Source organism: Nerophis lumbriciformis, linkage group LG05 (genome assembly GCF_033978685.3).
Source record: "Nerophis lumbriciformis linkage group LG05, RoL_Nlum_v2.1, whole genome shotgun sequence".
Lineage (NCBI taxonomy): Eukaryota > Metazoa > Chordata > Actinopteri > Syngnathiformes > Syngnathidae > Nerophis > Nerophis lumbriciformis.
The window spans coordinates 32,515,333-32,538,843 of NC_084552.2; the positions used below are offsets into that span (position 1 = coordinate 32,515,333).

The window sequence follows — 23,511 nt, forward strand, 5'->3', positions numbered from 1 at the left end:
AAGGAAGCCAAGCACACCTCCAAGATAATCAAGTGCCTGGCTGAGGAAGCTAAAGATGGAGATGATGGAGTGTCCAAGTATGTTTCCTCTACACCTGAACATAATGAAACATCTGTGGTGTATCCTCAAGTGAAAGGAACAACATGTGTCTCTCCGCTCAAGTCCATGTCCAAGAGGATCAAGGCAGTTCTGGCACTGTGATCCTTGTTCCCCAGCTCCCCAGTAGTGGCAGCACTCATGCACCCCCAAACCATGACACCACCACCACCATGCTTGACTGTATGTCAGACACAATGAACTTGCTTGCGTTGCCAGATATTCAAACAACACAACACAGTAGTACCTCAACCTACGCACTTAATTGGTTCTGTGACAGAGCTCTTAACTCAAAACATTTAATAATAATCGTCTCCCACAGAAACAAAAATTGAAATAAATTTTGATTGGTGCCTACCCCCCCCCCCCCCCCCCCCCCAAAAAAAAAACAGCACACTTTTACCATGTAACATGCCTTTTAAAAAGCAAAACACATTTTTAAATACAAACCCCGTTTCCATATGAGTTGGGAAATTGTGTTAGATGTAAATATAAACGGAATACAATGATTTGCAAATCCTTTTCAACCCATATTCAGTTGAATATGCTACAAAGACAACATATTTGATGTTCAAACTCAAACTTTTTTTTTTTTTTTGCAAATAGTAATTAATTTAGCTTGGCTGCAACACGTGCCAAAGTAGTTGGGAAAGGGCATGTTCACCACTGTGTTACATGGCCTTTCCTTTTAACAACACTCAGTAAACGTTTGGGAACTGAGGAGACACATTTTTTAAGCTTCTCTGGTGGAATTCTTTCCCATTCTTGCTTGATGTACAACTTAAGTTGTTCAACAGTCCGGGGGTCTCCGTTGTGGTATTTTAGGCTTCATAATGGGCCACACATTTTCAATGGGAGACAGGTCTGAACTACAGGCAGGCCAGTCTAGTACCCGCACTCTTTTACTTTGAAGCCATGTTGATGTAACACGAGCTTGGCATTGTCTTGCTGAAATAAGCAGGGGCGTCCATGGTAACGTTGCTTGGATGGCAACATCTGTTGCTCCAAAACCTGTATGTACCTTTCAGCATTAATGGTGCCTTCACAGATGTGTAAGTTACCCATGTCTTGGGCACTAATACACCCCCATACCATCACAGATGCAGGCTTTTCAACTTTGCGCCGATAACAATCCGGATAGTTCTTTTCCTCTTTGGTCCGGAGGACACGACGTCCACAGTTTCCAAAAACAATTCGAAATGTGGACTCGTCAGACCACAGAACACTTTTCCACTTTGTATCAGTCCATCTTAGATGAGCTCAGGCCCAGCGAAGCTGACGGTGTTTCTGGGTGTTGTTGATAAACGGTTTTCGCCTTGCATAGGAGAGTTTTAACTTGCACTTACAGATGTAGCGACCAACTGTAGTTACTGACAGTGGGTTTCTGAAGTGTTCCTGAGCCCATGTGGTGATATCCTTTACACACTGATGTCGCTTGTTGATGCAGTACAGCCTGAGGGATCGAAGGTCACAGGCTTAGCTGCTTACGTGCAGTGATTTCTCCAGATTCTCTGAACCCTTTGATGATATTACGGACCGTAGATGGTGAAATCCCTAAATTCCTTGCAATAGCCAGTTGAGAAAGGTTTTTCTTAAACTGTTCAACAATTTGCTCACGCATTTGTTGACAAAGTGGTGACCCTCGCCCCATCCTTGTTTGTGAATGACTGAGCATTTCATGGAATCTACTTCTATACCCAATCATGGCACCCACCTGTTCCCAATTTGCCTGTTCACCTGTGGGATGTTCCAAATAAGTGTTTGATGAGCATTCCTCAACTTTATCAGTATTTATTGCCACCTTTCCCAACTTCTTTGTCACGTGTTGCTGGCATCAAATTCTAGAGTTAATGATTATTTGCACAAAAAAAAATGTTTACCAGTTTGAACATCAAATATGTTGTCTTTGTAGCATATTCAACTGAATATGGGTTGAAAATGATTTTCAAATCATTGTATTCCGTTTATATTTACATCTAACACAATTTCCCAACTCATATGGAAACGGGGTTTGTAAGAAATATTATATAAAAACGATACAACAGAATGCAGAACAATAAAGTACAGTATTGCCTAAAGCAGGGGTGTCCACACTTTTTCAGCAGGCCAGCTACTTTTCAAATGACCAAGTCGAGGTGATCTCCTCATCTTCAAATGTGTGTAAATATATACAGTACAGGCCAAAAGTTTGGACACACCTTCTCATTCAATTTGTTTTCTTTATTTTCATGACTATTTACATTGTAGATTGTCACTGAAGGCATCAAAACTATGAATGAACACATGTGGAGTTATGTACTTAACAAAAAATAGGTGAAATAATTGAAAACTATTTTATATTCTAGTTTCTTCAAAATATCAATCAATCAATCAATCTTTATTTATATAGCCCTAAATCACAAGTGTCTCAAAGGGCTGCACAAGCCACAACGACATCCTCGGTACAAAGCCCACATACGGGCAAGGAAAAACTCACCCCAGTGGGACGTCGATGTGAATGACTATGAGAAACCTTGGAGAGGACCGCATATGTGGGTAACCCCCCCCCTCTAGGGGAGACCGAAAGCAATGGATGTCGAGTGGGTCTGACATAATATTGTGAGAGTCCAGTCCATAGTGGATCCAACATAATAGTAAGAGTCCAGTCCATAGTGGGGCCAGCAGGACACCATCCCGAGCGGAGACGGATCAGCAGCGTAGAGATGTTCCCAGCCGATGCACAGGCGAGCGGTCCACCCCGGGTCCCGACTCTGGACAGCCAGCACTTCATCCATGGCCACCGGACCTGTGCCCCCCCCCCCCCCTCAAAGAAAAGGGGAGCAGAGGAGAAAAGAAAAGAAACGGCAGATCAACTGGTCTAACAGGGGGGCTATTTAAAGGCTAGAGTATACAAATGAGTTTTAAGATGGGACTTAAATGCTTCTACTGAGGTAGCATCTCTAATTGTTACCGGGAGGGCATTCCATAGTACTGGAGCCCGAATAGAAAACGCTCTATAGCCCGCAGACTTTTTTTGGGCTCTGGGAATCACTAATAAGCCGGAGTTCTTTGAACGCAGATTTCTTGCCGGGACATATGGTACAATGCAATCGACAAGATAGGACGGAGCTAGACCGTGTAGTATTTTATACGTAAGTAGTAAAACCTTAAAGTCACTTCTTAAGTGCACAGGAAGCCAGTGCAGGTGAGCCAGTATAGGCGTAATATGATCAAACTTTCTTGTTCTTGTCAAAAGTCTAGCAGCCGCATTTTGTACCAACTGTAATTTTTTAATGCTAGACATGGGGAGACCCGAAAATAATACGTTACAGTAGTCGAGACGAGACGTAACGAACGCATGAATAATGATCTCAGCGTCGCTAGTGGATAAAATAGAACGAATTTTAGCGATATTACGGAGATGAAAGAAGGCCGTTTTAGTAACACTCTTAATGTGTGACTCAAACGAGAGAGTTGGGTCGAAGATAATACCCAGATTCTTTACCGAGTCGCCTTGTGTAATTGTTTGGTTGTCAAATGTTAAGGTGGTATTATTAAATAAATGTCGGTGTTTAGCAGGACCGATAATCAGCATTTCCGTTTTCTTGGCGTTGAGTTGCAAGAAGTTAGCGGACATCCATTGTTTAATTTCATTAAGACACGCCTCCAGCTGACTACAATCCGGCGTGTTGGTCAGCTTTAGGGGCATGTAGAGTTGGGTGTCATCAGCATAGCAATGAAAGCTAACACCGTATTTGCGTATGATGTCGCCTAGCGGCAGCATGTAAATGCTAAAGAGTGCAGGGCCAAGAACCGAACCCTGAGGAACTCCGCACGTTACCTTAACATAGTCCGAGGTCACATTATTATGGGAGACGCATTGCATCCTGTCAGTAAGATAAGAGTTAAACCACGACAAAGCTAAGTCTGACATACCAATACGTGTTTTGATACGCTCTAATAAAATATTATGATCGACGGTATCGAAAGCAGCGCTAAGATCAAGAAGCAGCAACATAGATGACGCATCAGAATCCATCGTTAGCAGTAGATCATTAGTCATTTTTGCGAGGGCTGTCTCCGTAGAGTGATTTGCCCTGAATCCGGATTGAAAAGGTTCACAGAGATTGTTAGACACTAAGTGTTCATTTAGCTGCTGTGCGACAATTTTTTCCAGGATTTTCGAAATAAAGGGAAGGTGGGACACCGGTCGGTAGTTTACCATGAGGTCAGGATCAAGGTTAGGTCTTTTGAGCAGAGGATGAATAACCGCTTTCTTGAATGCTAGGGGAACAGTGCCAGAGGAAAGTGATAGGTTTATAATATTTAGCACTGATGGACCTAATAATACAAAAAGCTCCTTGATAAGTTTCCCAGGAAGTGGGTCAAGTAAACATGTTGTTTGTTTTATCCCACTTACACGCTGTAATAGTTCCTCTAATGTTATTTCATCAAAAAGAGAGAGACTATTTTGTATTGCAGTATCCGTCGTAGATACAGTTGCATCTGTGTTCATAGAACCCAGTTGTAGCTGGGATGCGTTGTCTTTAATCTCCTTTCTAATGAGTTCAATTTTCTTATTAAAGAAATTCATAAAGTCATCTGCCGAGTGGGTGGAGCTATTGGGAGGAGTCCCTTGTTGGGTTAGCGATGCTACTGTACTAAACAAAAATTTAGGGTCGTTTTTGTTGAGGCGGATGAGATTTGAGTAATATTTAGCTTTAGCTAAGGTAAGCATGCGTTTATACGATATTAAACTATCACTCCATGCTTGATGGAAAACCTCAAGCTTGGTCGCGCGCCATTTGCGTTCCAACTTTCTACATGATAATTTATGAGCTCTGGTTTCCTCTGTAAACCATGGGGTGCGCCTTTTAGGGGCCCTTTTTTGTTTTAGCGGTGCTATACTATCAATGGTTTTGCGCAGGGCATTGTCAAAGTTGTTAGTGAGGTTATCAATAGAGCCGACATAATTTGGGAATGGTGCCATTACCGAAGGCAGTAGGTCAGCAAGAGTCATCGTTGTGGCGGCATTAATGTTGCGGCTGCTATAGCAGTTATTATTATTATTAGTTTGTTGACAATGAGTCAGAACTTCGAATTTTATAAGGTAATGATCGGACATTACTTTAGTATACGGGAGTACCATAACTTTGGAGGTGGTGACACCCCTGACCAGCACTAGATCTATCGTATTGCCGTTGCGATGCGTAGGTTCATTTATTATTTGTGTAAGACCACAGCTATCAATTATAGTCTGGAGCGCCACGCACTGAGGGTCCGATGGGGTATTCATATGGATATTAAAGTTCCCCATTATGATTATATTGTCTGCGTGCGTCACTAGATCAGCAACGAACTCTGAGAATTCATTAATAAAGTCCGAGTAGGGCCCTGGGGGGCGGTAGATAACAGCCATATCGAGAGGCAGCGGTGCGACAGACCTCATAGTAAGCACCTCAAACGATTTGTATTTATTATTTAGGTTAGGGGTAAGGTTAAAGTTTTCATTGTATATTAGTGCGACCCCCCCACCCCTTTTAAGGGGACGGGCAATATGCGCATTCGTATAGTTAGGAGGAGATGCCTCATTTAGCGCAAAAAATTCGTCTGGTTTGAGCCAGGTTTCGCTAAGACCAATGACGTTAAGATTGTTGTCTCTAATGACCTCATTAACTAATAACGTTTTGGGAGACAATGATCTTATGTTTAAAAAGCCCATATTATAAGTATTGGGCTGTTTTGACGAGTTTTTGTTTAAATTATCCGTAGTAGAAATATTAATAATGTTGCGTTTATTATACGTAGTGCACTTTAAATAGTTTCGACCATATCTAGGAATTGATACGACGGGAATTTTCAGATTGTTTGCTTGATGCTGCGATCGACTGAACGCATCATGATTTGCCACCTCAGTAGAATGCATATCTACCCCGGACACATTCACAACAGAAAACACATTATGTGAGTTGTGTGTTATTCTAAGAAAATTGCTATGCGTACAGGAATTATCCAGCCTGGTGCTGGCTAGTTCTAGCTTAACTGACTCCTCACCCGGACTAGCAGGCTCTGTAATTGCCTGTGACCGGGCTTGCTCTAGTGTAGTTAGTCAAATGTGACTTAAACAGTAGTCTATATTCTTAGACAGGATGATGGCGCCTTCCTGGTTAGGGTGAAGGCCGTCCCTCATCAGCAAGCCTGGTTTGCCCCAGAAAGAGGGCCAATTATCAATAAACGTTAGTCCCTGTTGTCTACAGAAGCTAGCCAGCCACTTGTTAAGCGAGACTAATCTGCTATATCTCTCATCATTGCCTCTCGCAGGCAGGGGGCCAGAGACAATTACTCGATGCCTGGACATCTTTCTAGCGAGATCACAAGTCCTGGCTATGTTTCTCTTTGTAATCTCTGACTGTCTCATTCTAGTGTCATTGGAGCCAACGTGTACAACTATATTCGCATAACTAGTGGTGCGATTAGCCTGTCGTACGTGTTTACTAGGCCTGTTGCGAGTTAGCTCCCTAAGATTAGCCTCTATGTCAGGTGCTCGGGCCCCCGGGATGCACTTAATTGTGGCTGGTTTGCTAAGCTTTATGTTTCGGGTGATGGAGTCCCCTATGACTAAGGTGTGGTGCCCGGTAGACTGGGGTGTAGGACTAGCTAAAGAGCTAAATCTATTATGCGTCTCAACCGGTACACCGTAGCTTGTAGGCCGCTTAGGACTGCTACAGGCTGGGCTAGTTAGCTCGCTACAGCTAACGCTAGCAGATGTGTCCGCAACATCTAAAGTTACGAGATTACTCTGCTCTAACTGGCGGACACGGCCCTCTAGCAGAGCCAGCCTCTCCGTGAGTAAGGTGCAAGACGCGCAGGAAGCCATACTCACGGTGTTTTCTGTCACCGAGTGAAGTTCCTGCTGCCTTCCGAGAAGTCCTGGTCACGGTGTGCAGGAGTAGACTCCTTCTGACCGGCGCCCGGCGACGCCTTTCTCCGCGCTAGCTTCGTTAGCTTAGCAGCTAGCTGCTAGCTAGCTGCGGGAGGGGTGGAGAGACAGAGATCGGGTGATTTGCAAGTTAAATAGTACTACTAAATATGTTGAGAAAGTAATAAAGAAAGCTGCAGAACAATTTAAAAGTACACAAATAGAACGATACTTAGCTTTTTCGAAACAGCGAGCAGTCAGCGAGCAGTCACGCACGGTGAACCGGAACCGGAAGTCAAAGTGGATGGCCACCCTTTGCTCTGATTACTGCTTTGCACACTCTTGGCATTCTCTCAATGAGCTTCAAGCACACCTGTCCCTCTTGAAGCTCATCTTTTAATGAAAATACAAGGATGTATAACACATATAGATTCCCTTCTTTCATGAAGACGAGAATATAAGTTGGTGTATGACCTGATTCTGATGACTTGCATTGATTGCAATCAAGACAGGATTCACAGTCGGGCTGATAACTTCTTCCTTTTCAAACTTACTTTGTGGAGGAGAAAAAAAGTCCTCCGTTCTGTCCAATACCACATGGAAGTGGTTGGTTTTTGGCATCGTATTTGTCCAGCTTCCATACTCGTGTCCTTGACAAGAAATACATTGATGGAAAATCTGTAGCTTGCTAGCTTGTGTGCACTAGCTTTCTGAGGCTCTTATTTTGTTAGCGCAGCCAGGATTGAGCTGCACTTTTATTGTGAAGACAGGAACTGTGTGGTCGGTCTTTAGGTTTTTGATGGCAGGTACAGCGCGAGAGTCTATTTCTCGCCTTCCTGATAGTGTTTTTTTCTTTCACACTGAGCTTGCTGCAGCCAGCGTCATCTCACAAGATCCTTGGGTGCCTTTAATGTCAATCAAGTGACGATAGTGACGTCATAGTGAAGATTGATGATCCCTAGTTTTTAGGTCTATTTTTTCAATGTCAATCGACCTCACGATCGACGTAATGGGCCCCCCTGGTCTAAAGTAATGTAGTAATAATGTACAGCATATGGTATGTCCTTCCAGTTGCTTCTCCGTCAAACACACCATTAGCAGCTTCTACATATTTTCACGGATAAATGTCTGCTGTTTACATCCTTTTATTATTTTACATCCTTGGCTTGCATTAGACTCATTTTGCTTCAGTGTGGTGCAAACCAGCAGTGATACGTTTCAATTGCTTCACCAAGTTGGCGACACGCTCATGTTTTTAATTATTTATTTATTTATTTATTTCAATGAATATTGTCCGTTTTTCTTCCTAGCACTGTCCCTCACACTTGCTTTGGTTGGAAAAACAAAGCTATGTCCATCTCTTGCTATAAGCTAATGCTAGCGAATAATACAAGATGTTTTGGGCGGATCTTCGCTTCTACAACGGCGAGGAAGCTTATAACTCGAATTTAACTTAAAGCATAACACTCAAAACACTCTTAAGTGTTAAGTACCAATGAGGTATAATGTTTGCTCATTTTAAGGGAATAGTACATCTGTATTGCTATACAAGCTGTACACTGACTACTCTAAAGTATAGACAAGATACACTATATTGCCAAATGTATTTGGCCACCCATCCAAATTATCAGAATCAGGTGTTCTAATCACTTGGCCTGACCACAGGTGTATAAAATCAAGCACTTAGGCATGGAGACTGTTTCTACAAACATTTGTGAAAGAATGGGCCACTCTCAGGAGCTCAGTTATTTCCAGCATGGAACTGTCATATGTCATAGAATGCCACCTGTGCAACAAATCCAGTCGTAAAATTTCCTCGCTCATAAATATTCCAAAGTCAACTGTCGTCTTTATTATAAGAAAATTGAATAGTTTGGGAACAACAGCAACTCAGCCACCAAGTGGTAGGCCACGTAAACTGACAGAGAGGGGTCCACGGATGCAGAAGCGCAGAGTGCAAAGAGTTGCGACAGAGCTCCAAACTTCATGTGACCTTCCAATTAGCCCACGTACAGTACGCAGAGAGCTTCAAGGAATGGGTTTCCATGGCCGAGCAGCTGTATCTAAGCCATACATCACCAAGTCCAATGCAAAGCATCGGATGCAGTGGTGTAAAGCACGTCGCCACTGGACTCTAGAGCAGTGGAGACAAGTTCTCTGGAGTGATGAATCACGCGTTTCCATCTGACAATCTGATGGACGAGTCTGGGTTTGGAGGTTGCCAGGAGAACGGTACATTTCGGACTGTATTGTGCCGAGTGTGAAATTTGGTGGAGGAGGAAATATGGTGTTAGGTTGTTTTTCAGGAGTTGGGCTTGGCCCCTTAGTTCCAGAGAATGGAAATTTCAATTCTCCAGAATACCAAAACATTTTGGACAATTCCATGCTCCCGACCTTGTGGGAACAGTTTGGAGCGGGCCCCTTCCTCTTCCAACATGACTGTGCACCAGTGCACAAAGCGAGGTCCATAAAGACATGGATGACAGAGTCTGGTGTGGATATACTTGACTGGCCTGCACAGAGTCCTGACCTGAACCCGATAGAACACCTTTGGGATGAATTAGAACGGAGACTGTGAGCCAGGCCTTCTCGATCAACATCAGTGTGTGACCTCACCTTCCTATAAACACACTCTACAACCTTGTGGTCAGCCTTCCCAGAAGAGTTGAAGCTGTAATAGCTGCAAAAGGTGGACCGACATCATATTGAACCTTGTGGGTTAGGAATGGGATGACACTTCAAGCTCATATTATGTGAGTCAAGGCAGGTGGCCAAATACTTTTGGCAATATAGTGTACATGAGAAGATGTATTAAAATGGTAGCTGTGATGTGAGGGACGTTGTCTTGCCAGATACTGTGAGGTGTGTAACTTCCTGGCAGGTAAGGGGACGCGCCAACCTTTGGACTCAGGGGCGGGTGCAGCAGCAGTACGAGATCGATGCCCAAACGGTGGAGGAGCTTTTTGGCCAATCGAACACTAAGACCGTGCCCACCAGGGGAGGGAGGGTCCGCAGCTCACTACGGGAGACGAAGGATGTGGTAAGGTGACGCCGGATGACGATGATGTTGTGTAAGGTGAATGTGACCACCTGTTGCCCTGCAGGTCTCCATCATGGACACCAAGAGGGGCATGAACGTGGCCATCTTCCTCAAGCAGTTCAAGAGGTAACACACTTTTATGATGGTGTGGCGTGTGCGCGACTGCTCACCCTCATTGCCAAGGTGTTGTGGGTGAAACACACGCGGCCGTGCTGGTGTCATGATGGCGTGAAGTCGTGCACACGGCCTGGCATGACGACTGTGTTTGTGTTTGCGATGTTCAGAGCGTGTTTACTTAACACGGTGACACATGGCGGTGTGAACGTGATGCTCTAATGGGGATACTGACATAGCATTGATGCACTTCATGTTAATTCCCTATTATGATCATCTTTCAGGTCCAATCAGGCCATCGTTGACGACATCCGCCGTGGCAACAGTGAGCCGTATGGGGCGGAGCCTCTGAGAGAGCTGCTGAAGCTGCTGCCCGAGACGGATGAGGTGACACGCTTTCACACTGACAAACTTGTAACGGTTAAGTATCTGGAGTGCGTGAGAAAGTGGGAAGGAAAGCTTTCATTAGTAATATTGCACAACAGAACCCATGTTGTAAGTAAGGAATAAACCACTCAGTCAGCGTTAAAAGCGCCAATAAGTTAATTGTGTTTTTTTTGTCCTGTCCAGCTACTCAGGCAAATCATACTGTTGATGTGAAGTGTGGGATACTTCTCTTGTTGCCTTATTTGTGTTTGACTTTATTAAATGGATTTGTATTAATGTTTGGCGCAGCCGGACCGCAGCAGGAGGGGATATAAAGAGGAAAAAAGGAAGACAGATAGGGATGTCGTTATTATCGGCCGATAAATACGTTAACATGTAATATCGGAAATTATCGGTATCGTTTTTTTTATTATCGGTATCGTTTTTTTTGTTGTTTTTTTTATTAAATCAACATAAAAAACACAAGACACACTTACAATTAGTGCACCAACCCAAAAAAGCTCCCTCCCCCATTTACACTCATTCACACAAAAGGGTTGTTTCTTTCTGTTATTAATATTCTGGTTCCTACATTATATATCAATATATATCAATACAGTCTGCAAGGGATACAGTCCGTAAGCACACATGATTGTGCGTGCTGCTGGTCCATTAATAGTACTAACCTTTAACAGTTAATTTTACTAATTTTCATTAATTACTAGTTTCTATGTAACTGTTTTTATATTGTTTTACTTTCTTTTTATTCAAGAAAATGTTTTTAATTCATTTATCTTATTTTATTAATTTTTTTAAAAAGTACCTTATCTTCACCATACCTGGTTGTCCAAATTAGGCATAATAATGTGTTCATTCCACGTCTGCATATATCGGTTGAATATCGGATATCGGCAAAAAGCCATTTACGGACATCCCTAAAGACAGAGGGGGAAATTGCGGGGACAAGAGGGGGATAAGACAGCAACAACAACAGCAACAATAACAACCACAAAAATAACAGAACAACATCAGCAAATACGATATGTACAAATATGATAAGAAAAGTAATAGCAAAGAAGCAGTTAGTAAAGTAAATATTAACTAGAAGAGGCAATTCCTAAATGCTCTAATGCTGAAGTTGAACTGAAATGCTGTGAGATTGTGGTATGAATGTAAGAATAGTTTTAATGTTGGAATAGTTTGAATGTTGAAGAGTTTACATTTCCAGGAAAACCGGAATTTGGTTTGGAACTTAGAAAAATGTCCCATTCATTTCAATGGGAATTTCATGGAAATGTGGGAATTTTGGGAGGAGAGGGAATTTCTTTGAAAATGCTAAAACATGTGAATGTTCTGAATGAGTTGGTGTTGGAATTTTTCAAATCCGTCGAGAAATGTTGAAGTATTAACATGTTGAGAAATGGTATTACGGAATTTCGGTAAAACCAGCAATGTTCCCAGTTCAAAAAACAACTTAGTTTGTTGTCCATATTTAAGATGAATGTTTTGGCGGTGGAACAGTTGAAATGCGTTGAAAAATGTGGAAGGAGTGGTTGCCAGGAAAAAGGTTGGAAATTGGGTTTTGAAAAATGGCTTTGAAATTGGAAAAAGGGTAGTCTGAATTTCCAGGATGGTGGAATGGTTTGAATAGGTTGAACATTTTGGAAATGGTGGAAGTTTGAAAAAGGGCCAATTCATTTTGAATGAGAAAAATGTCCCGAAAAACCTGGAATTCTGGGAAATCTGGGAATGTTTTGAATTTGTCAAGGGAAAGCCCGCGATTCCCGAATAGGCTGAACAGTTTGAAGTTGGAACGGTTTGAATCGGGTGAAAAATGAGGAAGGTAGAGCGCGCCAAAATCTGAGGAGCTTTTGGAGCATTAACACAGTAACACAGAAATTACAATGAACATTATTGCACTACAAATGGAGCAAAAAAATACTAATAAAATAACACTATTGATAATGAATAAATACAATAATTACCTCTATTATCAACAATACAATTGTTTCAAATGCAACAATACATTTATGTAATGATAACTTGAAATACAAAAGAAAGCAGATAAATAGAGGGTGTGAAAGAGAAGCGCACTGTGTTAGTTAAGTTCATTGTGAACAACACAATGGCATGACTTTCACACCACTGACAACCTTTTGAAAGCACAATTGTGCTAATTGTGCCCGCATGTTTTCTCTTTGCTAAGGTGGAGAAGATGACTGCATACCACAGCGACATCTCCAAGCTCTCATTTGCCGACGCCTTTGTGTACCTGCTGATTCAACTCCCCAGGTGAACTGCTGATCCAACTTTCTTTCGAGAGCGTGACGCACGGTCCACAGAGTCAGGACATATCTGTGTGGAGTTGAAACGATCTCCCCGTGCGTGTGTGATTCCTTCCTCCCACTTTCCAATAATATTCATCTTAGGTCAATTGAAGACTCTAAATTGTCCATGGGTATGAATGTGAGTGTGTATGATTGTCTATGTGTGCCCTGCAATTGGCTGGCGGCCAGTTTAAGGTGACCACGCCTCTCGCCCAAAGTCAGTTGGAATAGGCTCCAGCTAACCCGCCACCCTAATTATGATAAGCGGTATAGAAAATGGACGGATGGAAAATAACCAGTAGACCAAAAATAATGAATAAAATAATATAGGGCTGTCAAAAATAAGGAGTTAACTCATGTAATCAACAATTACAACAATGAATCAACTGTTCATATTCCTTTACCCTAACTGTAGATGGTTAGCTGAAATGCGGCATAGGTTGTTATACGGTCAGTGATCAGGTAAATGAATATGTCAGTGCAAAGATGAGTGGGGAGACTTCGACTGGTGTGCTCACTGGCAAATTCCACTGCAAAAGAGACTTGAGATAAAACTGTTTTGAACAAGTAAATATTGTGTATTCAAGTAAAACATTAGAAAAATGTTCCTGGGTGACCTTCTCATAATAAAATTGCATTTGTGTTTATATATTGAACTCTTTTTTTAAGTTGATTTAAATTATACAGGCGATTAATCGTCCGTCCATCCATCCATCCATCTTCTTCCGCTTATCCGAGGTCGGGTCGCGGGGGCAGCAGCTTAAGCAGGGAAGCCCAGACTTCCCTCTCCCCAGCCACTTCGTCCAGCTCTTCCTGTGGGACCCCGAGGCGTTCCCAGGCCAGCCGGGAGACATAGTCTTCCCAACGTGTCCTGGGTCTTCCCCGCGGCCTCCTACCGTAATTAATCGTAATTATTCTAAAACAAAAAAAAAAATGATAGCGCTAAAATTTTTACATAATAACAAAGACACTCCTAAAAAGCCTATGATAAAATTGAGACATAAAAAAGCGGCTCAAGATTTCCAAAGTAAACCACAATAAAAACACACATCGAGAGGAGCCAGATGAGGTGGTTCGGGCATCTGGTCAGGATGCCACCCGAACGCCTCCCTCGGGAGGTGTTTAGGGCACGTCCAACCGGGAGGAGGCCACGGGGAAGACCCAGGACACGTTGGGAAGACTATGTCTCCCGGCTGGCCTGGGAACGCCTCAGGGTCCCACAGGAAGAGCTGGACGAAGTGGCTGGGGAGAGGGAAGTCTGGGCTTCCCTGCTTAGGCTGCTGCCCCCGCGACCCGACCTCGGATAAGCGGAAGAAGATGGATGGATGGACCACAATAAAAACAGATACAATTGAATCAATACAAAAAGCTAAGCTTTAACCAAATCAGATATTACTTAAGTAAGAAAAACATCAAAAACGTAAAAATTCAATCCGTTCAGAAATTTGCGATATGGCGATCGCTCCAATTCATGCAAATTCAACCAAGTTATGTCTAAAACCTGCAACTTGGCTGCACATTTTTGCAAATCAACATGATTTCCGGCAAAAAAAAAATTGTCTCTGACGGCACTCAAACGTGTACGTCAACTCTCTAATCAAAAAGTATGTTATTTTCTTGTAACAAAATATTAAGTCTTTATTGCTCAAACGGCACAAATGTAACACCTATTTCCTGTTCCTGTATTCGGCAATATGTCTTCTTGGTAATGTAGCATATACAACATTTACACTTCCACTTTTACATGTATTTACTAGAGATGTCCGATAATATCGGCCTGCCGATGTTATCGGCCGATAGATGCGTTAAAATGTAATATCGGAAATTATTGGTATCGGGTTTTTTTATTATCGGTATCGGGTTTTTTTTGTGTTTTTTTATTAAATCAACATAAAAAACACAAGATACACTTATAATTAGTGCACCAACCCAAAAAACCTTCCTCCCCCATTTACACTCATCCACACAAAGGGGTTGTTTCTTTCTGTTATTAATATTCTGGTTCCTACATTATATATCATCATATATCAATACAGTCTGCAAGAGATACAGTCCGTAAGCACACATGATTGTGCGTGCTGCTGGTCCACTAATAGTACTAACCTTTAACAGTTAATTTTAATAATTTTCATTAATTACTAGTTTCATTGTAACTGTTTTTATATTGTTTTACTTTCTTTTTATTCAAGAAAATGTTTTTAATTTATTTATCTTATTTTATTAATTTTTTTTAAGGGTACCTTATCTTCACCATACCTGGTTGTCCAAATTAGGCATGATAATGTGTTAATTCCATGACTGTTTATATCGGTTGATATCGGTATCGGTAATTAAAGAGTTGGACAACATCGGAATATCGGATATCGGCAAAAAGCCATTATCGGACATCCCTAGTATTTATCCATCCATCCATCCATCTTCTTCCGCTTATCCGGGGTCGGGTCGCGGGGGCAGCAGCCTAAGCAGGGAAGCCCAGACTTCCCTCTCCCCAGCCACTTCGTCCAGCTCTTCCCGGGGGATCCCGAGGCGTTCCCAGGTCAGCCAGTAGATATAGTCTTCCCAACGTGTCCTGGGTCTTCCCCGTGGCCTCCTACCGGTCGGACGTGCCCTAAACACCTCCCTAGGGAGGCGTTCGGGTGGCATCCTGAACCAGATACCCGAACCACCTCATCTGGCTCCTCTTGATGTGTACATGTATTTATATACTTATTTAATCTTTAATTATCCCAGGTAAAACAATTAAGAACAGATTTTGCTCATTTGCAAACGACAAACAATGAGGGCTGAGTATGTGCTTTTCCTGCCAACTAGTGTCTACTCTTAAATTTTTGCAATATAAAACAAGTAAAACATCAATACAATATTTGTTTTCCCATCCTGTGCTTTTTGAGGTTACGGTTACAAGGAACACTTAAAACATTGATGACAAATTCATAAACTCTTAACATTCAATAATGGAAAAAATTAGCCTTGAGGGGGTGTTTGTACTTCTTTGTGTGTATTTGGGATCTTCTTAAGTCCATTTTTTTTTTTATCAAACCATGGAGACATGGCGGACACGTTTGTAAAACAATCTTGCCTTTTTCCAAACTTGTTCCAAACAAGCCGTTTGGAATTTAAGACTTGAGTGATGTATTTTTCCCTAGTTATGTCAGCAGATACCTTCATATATAGATTTACCCAAAGAGCTTTGCATGAGTCCGCCATCTTTATCCAGTTGTAGTCCGACGTTGTAGTCAATAAGCTCCTTCTTTTTCCTCTAGCTTCTTCTTGGGGGGCAGACTGGCTCGTACATGCACATGCATCCTACGCTGTTGCCATTTCTAATATAAAGTAGCGTATGGTTTTAACTTATATCTGTCAGTAGACTCGATATGGAAGTGCTAAAAATGACAACATGGCTGACGGAGAGAAGATGCTGTTGAAGTGGAGGCACGTAAATAAGGCCGCCCACAAAACGGCGCATCCTGGAGAGACGGTCAGAAAGCGGTTTGAAGATGGTCTGACCAAAGAACCACCATTACATGTTATGTAGACCACAAGGAAGGGTTTAAATCATTGTATGACCAATTGCAAATTTTGCCACAGCTTTCAGAAAAAGCTGCCGCGAATTCAGGCAAAACCTGGCCAAAAAAAGGAGACGTTTTTAAAGAAGAGATTTAAAGACAGTCAATGAAAAGGTTCAATGTATGTTTTGGATATTTAATTTTCGTTTCGTCAAAATGGAATTAAAAATCAAAAAGCGATTATTATCTGAATTTTATTTTGAAATACGCAACATCCATCCATCCATCCATCTTCTACCGCTTATCCGAGGTTGGGTCGCGGGGGCAGCAGCCTAAGCAGGGAAGCCCAGACTTCCCACTCCCCAGCCACTTGGTCCAGCTCCTCCCGGGGGATCCCGAGGCGTTCCCAGGCGCAGCCGGGAGAGATAGTCTTCCCAACGTGTCCTGGGTCTTCCCCGTGGCCTCCTACCGGTTGGACATGCCCGAAACACCTCCCAAGGGAGGCATTCACAACAATGAGTGTCAAAGTGTGTCGAAAACCAATAACTGGATCTAAAAAATTATTTCATTTTCATTTTATATTTATTTCTTTTAATACTTATATATTGTATATACTCTCTCCATATATGTGTACACTATATTATATTATCCATCCATCCATTTTCTACAGCTTGTCCCGTTCAGGGTCGCGGGGGGTGCTGGAGCCTATCTCAGCTGCATTCGGGCGGAAGGCGGGGTACACCCTGGACAAGTCGCCACCTCATTGCAGGGCCAACACAGATAAACAGACAACATTCACACACTTGGGGCCAATTATATTATATTTCATTTAAATAATTTTAATTTTTGCTGTATGAATTTTAAAACAAAATTTGGGTCTAAGTATTGCTTTTTCGACACAAAAGGAAAAATGCTTTACTTTATATTTTATGTATTTCAAAATAAAATTCAAATACACCAATAATTTATTGCTTTTTAATTAATTATAAGAAAATAAAATGACCAAAGAGGCCTGTCTCATATTCAAACGCAAATCATTCCACAAAAAACTAAACCACGTTCACCTCTGAGCTTACGCTTTGTCTTTGGAACATTGCAGAGAAGCCATTTCTGATTTTTCAAACAAATAGGTAATTTGAAAAATAAATAAAAAGAGATTCTAAAATGGGGGAAATGTCCTCATGAGTCTGTTTCGTGTCCATCCTTGCAGTTACAAGGAACGCATCAAGGCCATGTTGTTGAAGGAGGAGTTTCCCAGTTCATGCGAGGCCCTGAGGGCTGACGTCTGCGCACTTCGCTCGGCAACGAAAGGTGACGCCTCTGCATGATCGTCATGTCTTCCCAACATATTCACACACCCTTGCTATTTTTATCCACCTGTGAACTAAACCCGCGACATGCTCCATCTTGCCCCCTCCAGAGGTGCTGGGCTGCCAGGAACTGCACGCCGTTCTCCACCTGGTGCTGCAGGCCGGGAACATCCTGAACGCCGTGAGTGCGAGCGTGCGTGCGATGAAGAAGTGCTCGCACGCTAATGTCCAAATATCTTTCAGGGGAGCTTTGCTGGCAACGCGGCGGGCTTCAAGCTGTCGTCCCTCTTGTCTCTGGCCGATACCAAAGCCAACAAACCGGGGATGAACCTGTTGCACTTTGTGGCTCTGGTCAGTAACAACAACAAAACACGCTGGAAACTGTGACTGATTCGAGCTAATCTTGGCAGGAAGCTAAGAAAAAAGACGAGAAGCTGTTGGAATTCCCGTTGAAGTTGCGTCACGTTCGGGCTGCGTCCAGGTGAGAAACGGTACCTTCTTGTGGCTCTTTTAAAACTGCTTTAGTAAGACTTCTACGGTGCAGGATCTCCTTGGAGACGCTGGACAACGAACTGCAGTGGCTGACGTCCCGCACGCACGCAGTGGAGGAGGGCGTCCAGAAGAACATGGAGCTCCTGCAGCAGCTGGACAGCTTCCTGCAGGTGTAGTGTCCATCCCATCCATCCATTTTCTACCGCTTGTCCCTTTCGGGGTCGTGGGGGGTCGCTGGAGCCTATCTCAGCTGCATTCGGGCGGAAGGCGGGGTACAGTTTGTCAGTAATTCTCAAACTGTGGTACCACTAATGGTACGCGGGCTCCATTTAATGGTACACCATCCCTTGATTAAAGTACAGTATTTTATTTTTCTAATGATTAAACACAGTGTTACTGGTCAAACTGTGTGCAATGTTAAAGTGGCCAAATCTTTTTAAACAAAACCTATGCCTTGTTTTTGTTTTGGTTTTTTTCCTAAGTATTTTTACTGTCAGTTTTCCTAATACAAACATATACACATGTAATAAAATAAATGAATAAATAAATAAAATATGAAAATAAAAATAATGGATGAAGAAGTTTTTTACACAGATTATAACATGTAAAGACAAAATACCGTATATTACCAAATAAACGGCCTTGGGCAAATAACCGCCCATGTCCTAATAGCCGGCCGGGGTCTGACCCCATTTTGTGAATTAACCGCCTCTTCCTAATAACCGCCTATGTCCAAATAGCCGCCTATGGGCTGTTATTTGCATTATTTAGATTAAAATGCTACTGGGGTTGCGTTTTCTGCAGTATTATTGTTTTGATGGTTTTATAGAGTACTTGGTACCATAATTTTATTTTTCCTGTATGGTGCTTTATTTAAAACTTGGAGTACTGTAGCCTTTATTTTATTTACGTGACAGTATTATTGTTCTGTTTTGATGGTGGGTTTTATACTTGAGTACTTGGTACCATAATTTTATTTTTCCCGGGAGACTTTATTTAAAAAGTTTATTTATTTTTAGTATTGGTATTCTATTTGACAATTGTTGCACTACTGCCATGTGGAGGCCTTGTTGATCTCCTGTCTTTTGATAGCCTACCTCATGTTGATCTCTTGTTTTTTTGTTTGTATGTTTACAATAGCTTTTATATTTAAAGTTTTTTTGTACGAAAAAAAAAAAATACTGGACAGTAACCATTGTAACCAAATAATGGCCTGGTGCAGGCTGGTGCAAAAATAAATAAAAGCCTTGTGCAAATAACCGCCTGCTTCTTTTAAACGCCTGTCTCCAAAATCGATTTTGTGAAATAAACGCCCGGGCTACTATTTGGTAATATACGGTACATACAAAGAGGCTTAACATATCAGTTGAATGTCCACTTTCATCAATCACATCAATTATGCCAAGACAGATACTTCTTAGGGGGGTTGACTACAGTTCCAGGTATTCCAAGATAGGTCTCCACACATCCCGAAATGTATGTAAGTTACCAGATATCTCATATCTCAGTTTTTTAATGTGGAGGATTCCCACCAGCTCCCTCAACCAGGCTTCAAACTTAGGGGGTGAGTCAGATTTCCACACTCTCAAAATGCATCTCTTTGCGATGACCATACCATAGGCCACCACTGTGCTAAAATTCCGACCCATCTTGTCTAAAGTGTTAGAAATGCCAAGCAAAGCAGTTTCAGGGTCAGGATCCAGATTTACTTTAAGTATATGAGAATACCATCTGAAAATCGAACTCCAGAAATCTTGAATCTCAGGGTGTAGCCAAAATTGGTGTGCAAGTGTCCTATGCCTTGTTTTTAATGAATACTTTGGCTTTCTACGCTACTGAATTTAAATGTTGGTCATTATGGTGGTACTTGGAGAGCCAAGTGTTTTCTAAGGTGGCACTTTGTGGAAAAAGTTTGACAACCAATGTCGTAGATCCTTCGTGTCAACTCACCGTGTCACACGTTTATTTGTTTTTTTGTGTGCCTTTGTCACGTTAGCATGCAGCGGCGTCGCTGTGCTCGCTACGCGGCGACAGACAGCTTTTGAAGCAGGAGGCCGGGGACTTGACCGAGTTCTTCTGCGAGGACAACCAGACGTTCCGCCTGGACGACTGCTTAAGCGTCCTGCAGAGTTTCTGCTGCAAGTTCACAGACGCCGTCAAGGTACGCCTGCAAACGAGCGTTAGCTTTATTTGAGTCTTTATTTCTGTTTAATATTTGATGGCTGTAGGACAACAAAGAGCGAGAAGCGAAGGAAGCGGCTCGTCGCAGTCGGTTACAAGTGTCGGAGGAGCTGAAGAGACATTCCTGGGCTGGTGGCGAGGAGGTAGCAGCACACAAACATACACAAACAGCTGAGCAAGGGAAAGAAACGATTGTCTTGTGGGTGTTGCAGGTGGGCGGAGCCATCGGCGTGCACTGCAGCAGCGAGACGGACCTTTCGGCAGCCATATTGCCCGACGACAAGGCCAGCATGCTCTTGGAGCTCCTCTCGCCAAAGTCCTGCTCACTGTCCAGCAGCTTGTGTTCCCCTCGGGCACGCACAGGGAGCTTGCGACGATCCCGACACTCGTCATCCACCTCACCCTCGCTTGCCATTGACCGGGAATTGACGACACTCGGATTGGCAACCGTAAAACACCAGGAGCCTACGGGCTCACACTCCGCCCCTCACACGCCACCCTTGACAGAAAGCCACCCTCCTCGCCGTACAACAACAAAGCATGCCGCAAACCTCAACAATCATCTGACACATGTCAGCCAAGAGGACGCCATCTCCGACTTGAACAATAACGGGAAAAATGACCTCAGTTCGGCCTTTGCCGCCAAGGCGTCACTTTCGGAACTTGGCGAGCGCCGAATGTCTTCAGCGGTTGGCGATGACAACGTCAGCACGGCTAACAATAACATGGCTGTGCTTGTAGAGAAGCGCTCGCTGGTTCCTGAACTGAAGGCCTTCAACGAGGTCGCCGCCAAGACTGCCCGCTGGGCAGAAGACGTGTCGCACAGCAGCGCTGGTCTCCACGGCGACCAGGAGGACGTCGCCATCACAGATGTGCAGGAGGATGGCGACGAGAAGGTTGTCGTGTGGTGCGTGACAGGCGTCTGCAAGGCGGCAAGCGAAAAAATGGTCAAGTCCGCCTCCTCAGCCCTGGCCAATCACAAACCCTCTAAACCAAAGCATTCAACCAATAGTAAGCCAGAACCCATCAAGAGCCAACCAGTGCCTTCCTCACCACTCGCCGTCGCCCCCGTAACTCCTCCCACGACGTCCGATCTCGCTACCCGGCAAGAAGCGGCTGGACGAGAGGCAGCATCGCAAAGGTCCACCAATCACAATGCTGCACGGTCGACAGGTGACAAGCGCAAGAAGGCGGCGTCTTGTCACGTGACCAAAGAAGCAGCGCCCACTAAGAGCTTCATCACTACCTCCAAAACTGGGGTCAAACCCAAACAGGTGCGCACCCTCAACAGCACGGAGACCCAGAACATGAGGAGGGTGGTTCCTATCTCCAGGACCAATAGAGGAACGCCAGCCCCTCAAAAGCCCCCTGGAGAGAAGCCCTCCACTGCACCTTCATCCCGACGCTCCAGCCTCTTAAAGGAGTCAAAGGAACAAAAACTTCCAGGTGCTCGGAATCAAGACTTGCAGAGGAAGACGCCGGTCCGAAAGTCGGAGGAAAAAATGTGCCGCTCCACTTTGCGGGCCCTCGGGAGCGGGGCCAGTCTGAGTGCTCCTGCCACACCTCTACATAAAGGCACCACCCCTTCATCAAACCCCAGTTTCACTCGAAGCACAGCTTCTTCGTCTATTAGGAGGACAAAAGCCGCCCTTCCTCAACCCAATGTCCCCAAATCTGCCCCTTTGTCTAGCCCCGCCACCTCCTTCACCAGAACGACTTCCCTCAGAGTCACCAAGACCACCTCCAGACCTACAGGTCACCCTGACCCCTCCTCCTCCTCATCGTCTTCCTCCTCCTCGCTGCTGAAGAAGACTGAGAGCAGCAGTGCACCCCGAGACTCTCTCTCGCCCCCTAAAGGCCACAAGCGGATTAGCAGCAGCAGCTCCTCCATCAAGGAGTCTGCAAAGCCCAGCAAGCCCGGCTGGAGGTAGCACATTTTCTTCTGTTGGACTGAATTTAAAATAGAGCACAGTCTATCTGTGTGTAACTTTAATTAAAAAAAATATAATGCTGCTATATTTTCATGTGGCTCTTCTGGGAAAATAAAAAAAATATTCTTTGTTTATATTTAAAAAGTGACACCATGAAAGCGCCTTGTTTTTTTTAAGTGACTGATGTCTGACCTGACTTTACCGACATGTTCTTAAATATTATAGTAGTGGAACTTTCACTGAACATCATGTAGGTCTGGTTATAAATGTCTCAGGGGAACTACTGGATCGCCATGTTTGAATTATAAAAAAAGGTACTATAATGCCTATCCATCCATCCATCCATCCATTTTCTACCGCTTATTCCCTTTTTTTTGGGGTCGCGGGGGGTGCTGGAGCCTATCTCAGCTACAATCGGGCGGAAGGCGGGGTACACCCTGGACAAGTCGCCACCTCATCGCAGGGCCAACACAGATAGACAGACAACATTCACACTCACATCCCTAATCGTTCATTATTACATATTTGTATGATAAATATGGACTTGAACCATTAAATCAGGGGTGTCCAAACTGCATGCATGAAAATTAAAAGGGAGGGAGCACTTTGATATGTTTTGTACGTTAAAAATACTAAAACCATCGCCATCCTGGCTTTGTTTTGACAAAGTGACAAAGCAAATTAGTGTCATATGTATTAACAAAAGCATTGTAAAAAATAATACTACAATATCGTATAAATAATTATTAATTTATTTATTGTATTTTAAATATAATGAGGGCCAAATTTAAAAAAAGGTTGCGGGCCAAAAATGGACTTTGGACACCCCTGCACTAAATTGTAGCCAACCTGTGCGTATCTTTATCTGTTTATGTATGTTTTCTATTTAAATGATTGCAATATGTATATAGATGTTAAAAGTAGAAATAAAGCCTCAGTCACATGACACATGTGTTTTGTATGTTTTCCTCGTTCCCGGCCTACAACATCAGTGCTTAAATACATTTCACTGTAGCTTAGCTACTTTTAGACCCATGAAACTCGGTAGTTTACATCAAAGCTACAAGCTACAAAAAAAGAAAAAGGAATGCGAATCCAGGCCAAAAAAAATATGGAGAAAATACAATGACCTGGATGAATGAGAACATCCACACATACGGAGAAAATCCATAATGATTTTGGTTGGTGTTTGTATGATGAGTCACAATTGACTAAGATTAGGGCGAAACATTATGGACTTGCCAAGCATA

The 23,511-nt window shown here is 43.2% G+C and overlaps 1 protein-coding gene across 1 annotated transcript in view; it reads left to right on the forward strand.

The window, feature by feature from the left end:
• LOC133606641 (uncharacterized) overlaps positions 1-23,121 on the forward strand; it is a 43,287-nt gene extending 20,166 nt beyond the window's left edge. Inside the window, exons 3-14 of the mRNA XM_061960786.1 lie at positions 9,876-10,034; positions 10,099-10,160; positions 10,433-10,535; positions 12,721-12,806; positions 17,558-17,658; positions 17,768-17,838; positions 17,901-18,008; positions 18,068-18,138; positions 18,202-18,319; positions 20,146-20,310; positions 20,378-20,473; positions 20,543-23,121. Of these exons, the coding sequence (XP_061816770.1) occupies positions 9,876-10,034; positions 10,099-10,160; positions 10,433-10,535; positions 12,721-12,806; positions 17,558-17,658; positions 17,768-17,838; positions 17,901-18,008; positions 18,068-18,138; positions 18,202-18,319; positions 20,146-20,310; positions 20,378-20,473; positions 20,543-22,261 (2,859 nt within the window). The 3' untranslated portion in view covers positions 22,262-23,121. The remainder of the gene's footprint in view (positions 1-9,875; positions 10,035-10,098; positions 10,161-10,432; positions 10,536-12,720; positions 12,807-17,557; positions 17,659-17,767; positions 17,839-17,900; positions 18,009-18,067; positions 18,139-18,201; positions 18,320-20,145; positions 20,311-20,377; positions 20,474-20,542) is intronic.
• Positions 23,122-23,511: the final 390 nt, after the last annotated feature.